Source organism: Camellia sinensis, chromosome 3, assembly GCF_055761805.1.
Source record: "Camellia sinensis isolate YWXY chromosome 3, ASM5576180v1, whole genome shotgun sequence".
NCBI classification, from domain to species: domain Eukaryota; kingdom Viridiplantae; phylum Streptophyta; class Magnoliopsida; order Ericales; family Theaceae; genus Camellia; species Camellia sinensis.
Window position 1 is genome coordinate 191781762 of NC_138963.1, and position 5396 is coordinate 191787157.

General features: G+C 34.8%; 1 protein-coding gene across 1 annotated transcript; it reads left to right on the forward strand.

Moving 5' to 3' along the window:
- The first annotated feature begins 4529 nt into the window (after positions 1 to 4529).
- LOC145822120 (uncharacterized) lies at positions 4530 to 5396 on the forward strand. The gene has a single exon (XM_082918718.1). The coding sequence runs from the start codon at positions 4530 to 4532 to the stop codon at positions 5394 to 5396; it is 867 nt and encodes a 288-aa protein (XP_082774844.1).

A 5396-nucleotide genomic window follows, 5' to 3' on the forward strand; every position in this document is an offset into this window, starting at 1 on the left:
CACTTGAATTATAGCATAAAGATCACAACATTTGTCAGAGTTAGACAATCATTCATAGTACAGAACATAACATTTCATAAAATAGTTCTTATTTCATATACAGAAAATAATTTAACTTGAACATAGCTTTACTAAGTTATTACTCACAGATAACCGGTGGCTCCAAATAGACAAGCAAAGTAGGCAATTCGCTTAACTTGAGGCGCGTGACCTATATAACATGACAGATACGTACATTGGAACACACGCTCAGATTGTACATAACTTATTTCATTTGTTCTTAGTGTGTTTTTAGACTAAGAATGCCTATGATGGAATGAGGATGCAAAAATGTACTTGAAAACATTTTTCAAAACTTGCTGAAAATAGGGTCCACGCTCGAGCGTGGCTTTTCTCGCTCAAGCGGTTTACAAACTTTTGAAAAAGTACTGGTTGCGTGAAATTCCCGCTCGACAGTCGTTCGATTCTCGCTCAAGCATGAGAGACATGCCTTCGCTCGAGCGCAACTTTTGTTGCTTGAGCATGCTGCAAAACATAAGAACTTCTTGAAGTATGCATTTCACGCTCGAGCGGACTTATGGTCGCTCGAGCGGAAGTGCACACACTCAGAGGGGTCGTTCGAGCGTGGATTCCTTCGCTCTAGCGTAGAAGCAGAATTCTAGAATTTTCAAAATTGCTTCAAGCTTCAAAACTCAAATTCAAAACCATAAATCATGTTATTTTGGGTCAAAACTCAAGAAAACTTGTCTAAACTTGAAGAATATTGAGAATCAAAGATCATTTCATGAAATTTAAGCCCAAAAGGATGTAAATTGTGCAAAATTCAACTTGAAATGGAAGAACATGATGTAAATATGTCAGGCATATATTCATTTGAATTCATAACTTCCAAAAGATGATCACATAAGATATTCCACTCCAAAAACATGGTGAATTCTTAGACTACAACCATAATATGAACATGCATGAGACAAATTCTTAGACAACATGCTCTAAATGTAATGTAATGTACATGCATGTATGTATACTCTATTCTACTACTTCATTAAGCTTAATTCATGCCCCAACTTACTTAATTCTTTTGAATGCATGAGTTAAACTCCCTAATTACCCAATTAAAGGCTTGATTTCTTAGCTTAGGTTCTCAACTCTTTGAATCCTAATGAATTCTTGCTCAATTTCTTCAATTCTCCTTTATTCTCTGGCAATTTCCTTGTTTGAAGGCTCCTCCCTAGTCTTTCTCTCTCTCTCTACACATTTGTGTGTGTGTGTGAGCTCAAAATGGGTTGGAATGAAAGAAAAGAGTGAGTGATAGCATATAAGAAGCTTTATATAGGTTTACCTAATGATAGTTAATTAAGGCTAATCGAGTGGACATTAAGTTAATCTAATTTAATCGTTCCAAATCGAATTTCAATTGGATCTACTATAAAATTCTAAAAATTCTAAATAACACATAGATCAAGTCAATTTTTGAATCGGATGCCGATAAGGCCTTCATTTTGCAAGCTGAAACGAAAATATGAACAGATCTTTCTACGTTAAACATATATAAACACAAATAATGCAACACACATGTAATTAATTCAAAATTTGATCTTAATAACTTATTTGACATATGAAATCATGGATTAACGTTATTCATGAGTCGGGGTTGTTACACAAGTAGTAAAATCATGACCTATTGATTAAGAACATGGAGCCATAACTTGCTGCAACCATTTGTGAGATGAGATTACACTACAACAAATCGCACTTTTGGCGACTAAAAATTATTTAGTCGCCGAAAGAACAATTTTTGGCGACTAAAAATTAATTTTGTCGGCGTTGGTTCAAGATATAGCTACTAAAATATTTTAGTCGATAAATATTACTTATTGGCGACTAAATTTTAATTTAGTCGGCAAAAATTCCCCTTTTAGCAACTAAAAAAGAAATTAGTCGTCGTTAGTTCACATTTTAGGCTACAAAAAATAAATTTAATCGGCAATATTGTTTTTTCCCGACTAAAATTAAAATTAGTCGCGAAATAGGACTTTTGGCGACTAAGTTCTTCATCGCTGTTGACTTATATTTGGCTACAAAAGGATTTAGTCGGCATATTTATTCCTTTGCCGACAAATACAAAAATTAGTCACCGAAGGTTAAATTCTAAACGCATGCCAATTCACTTATTTCTGAGCGCGGCCCTCTCTCTGTTAGACAACACAACTTCATACTTTTGTATCTCACACACACCGTCTTTCACCAAACCTCACAAAAATCATCCCCCTTCCTATAGCCTACCGTACGACCGACATTGCGACAGCCATCGCCATCGGCACAAATCAACACCGTCATAGCCGCACATCGCAGGTTCCCTCTCTCTCTCTCTCTCTCTCTCCCTCTCTGTTTTTCCCTCTTCTGACATTGTTTGGTTAGGGTTTATTCAAATTGTAATGTATGTGCCTATAATTTATTAAAAATTTCAAAGATGATGTTTAATATATGTGTGTTCGTGTGTATATATAATACTTTGTACATGTATTGCAGGCGTCTATGTCTCTCTCTCTCTCTCTCTCCCCCCTTTCTTTATTTCCCCGTTTTCTAAAATTGTTGCTTTAGGGTTTATTCACAACATAAAATGTATGTGGCTATAATTTATTAAAAAATTCAAAGATGGTGTTTAATATATGTGTGTGTGTATCTAATGCTCTGTCTACATATGTAGGTGAATCAATCACTCGAATTATTGTCACTCAATAGCAGGTGGATCATTCAATCTACACTACATAAGGTATCGAGTTTGTATCCTGAAATTTTTTATGAAGTGGGTATATTTTGTTTTAATATTATTGATTATCTCCTTATGCTCTTTATGGGTTTGGTGATGGAAAATAACTATTAACTTATGTAATGCTGCCCCCAGTGTGATCATTGGATATAAAATGCTTGATGTTGCTTTGTTGCATAAAATTGTATAGTATGATTGGTGTTTACCCAATCGCTAAAATATGAATTCGGCTCGATCTTACAATAATTACAAACTTTTTAACGTTTCCTAGAATTATGACATTACTGGATTCTGCAAACATCAGAACTATACAACCAAAAGATTTGATGTAGCTCGATTTCTATGGATACTATTCAAATTATAAAATTCCTAGTATTGTGGGCAACTTAATTGCTTTTTTGGTTGGTATTAATTCTATTGACTTTTGTTTTTCTTTACTTGCATTTTTAGGGGTGGTTTTAAATATTTGTAGTATTTAGTAAAAAATAAAGAAGAAAATAATCGTGTCAACCATTCTCAGTCTTGGGTTTTCTTTGGTAAACTTGCAACAGATTCATAGTCCATCACCTCCATAACCAAACTTCATATTACACTCTTAACAATCACACTCTTATTTTTGCTTGGTTGCCTACTAAAAAAATTGGTATGATAAAGCATTGGGAATGCTATTTCGTTAGTTTCTTTTCCAAATTTGGCTTTGGTGATGTAGAATGGACTTTGACATATGAGTGTAATTTGGAGAACAATTTATTGACTACAGGTTTCGGTTAAATTTTTTTAATACTTTATTTGGCACCTTTTTTGGTGAACAAATAAAAATCTCTGACAACTTCATAGGTTAGTTGATAAAAGAAGGATTCGAACATGTTTTCCTTTAGCTTTTGTTAGGTTTTGAAATGTCTCTTTTAGATTTCTTCTATTTCCCTCCTCAGTAGCCCCCCTATTATTAGTGGTATCAACCTTCTCTACCATCTCACTTGCAGACAAGCTCCCTCTATTATTTTTCGAGAACAATTTAGAACATTCTTTTGGCATGGCAACTCTTGATTAGAAGTGAATTTGCTATTACCAAAATCTCCCATTTCACAAGATTTGAGGATTTCAAAGACAATAGATATAGAATCGGTAGAGGATCTTGTCCCCCTATCTTAGATTATATCAGTTACTGAAACTTGCACATTATCTCTCACTTTTTTTTTCCTTCACCACTTTGCACTTTGTCGGATTTTGTCTCTTCACCTCTCCACGAAGTGGCGGAGGACCTTGTGCCCTTTCTTCGTTTATGTTTGTTAAAGAAACTTGCATACCAGCTTTCCTCTTTTTCTTTTCACCACTTTCTACTTTGTTGAATTTTGTGTTTTAGTCTTCTTCACTCTCCACTATTGCTTGTATAAAAGGGAGGATCAAATGTCTTTTGCTTATGAGACCAAACCCTTGCAAACATCACACTTTTGTGGTTTCATGGAACCTCAACTCTAATCTCATATGTATCACCATAATCTAGATTTATTTTTGAAGACTCAGGATTTTACCTTAACTCTAATCTCATACGAATCACTATAATCTGTACATATATTTTGGAACATTCGAGATTTTTTCTATTTGTTGGCATTTCAATACATACTATAACAAAAGTAAGTTTGCTTCTATTAAAAGTAGGTTGATGAAAGTAGAGAGGAGTTCTAATGATGCTAGTACTATTTTATTTGTTGTCCATTCCTACATTAATCTTTGCTTGATTTGTAGGGTTCAAAAGATGGCCAAGAGTTGGATGATGATAAAAGATAGGTTGAAAAGTAAAGAGTATCAACAAGGTGTTAAGTCATTTATTGACTTTGCTATGCAGAATTTAGGCCCACATAATGACATTCATTGTTCGTGCGTCGATTTCTTGAATGGCACAAAACATAGTCGACAAGTTGTATGGTTGCACTTGATTCAAAGAGGAATCGCATGTTCTTATAGAACTTGGGTGAACCACGGGGAACATGTTCCAATGTGTCATGCTCAGCCAAGTGTGTTAAACGATGATGGTCAAAGAGATGGAGCTGCAAATTTTGACAATAACGATAATTTGGGCGAGTTGCCTATTATGTTGGAAGAGATTTACATGAGTGGCTTCATGGATGATCATATCAACAAAGAACCTAATATCTCAGAGAGAAAGGATTTACTGAAGTTCATTAGATTGTTTGATAATGCTCGACGCAAAGTTTACTCGAAGTGTGAAAAGTTCTCCGTGTTGTCCTTCGTTATTAAGATGCTTCACGTTAAGGTGTGCAATAAATGGAGCAACAAATCTTTCGATATGGTTATGCAAGTTTTCAAAGACATTCTACCAAAGTGTGATGAAACTGTTCCATGGACCCTTTATAAAGCGAAAAAGTTCTTACGTGCATTGGGTTTGGGATACGAGGCCGTTCATGCATGCAAGAAAGATTGTATTCTATTTTGGAAGGACAACGCAAAACTGGAGAATTACCCTACATGTAACGAGTCTAGATACAAGTTGAACAATGTGAGTGGTAAAAAGATTCCTCACAAAATATTGAGTTACTTTCCTTTGACACCAAGGTTGAAGAGATTGTACATGTCAAAAAAAACTGCTGCAGATATGAGATAG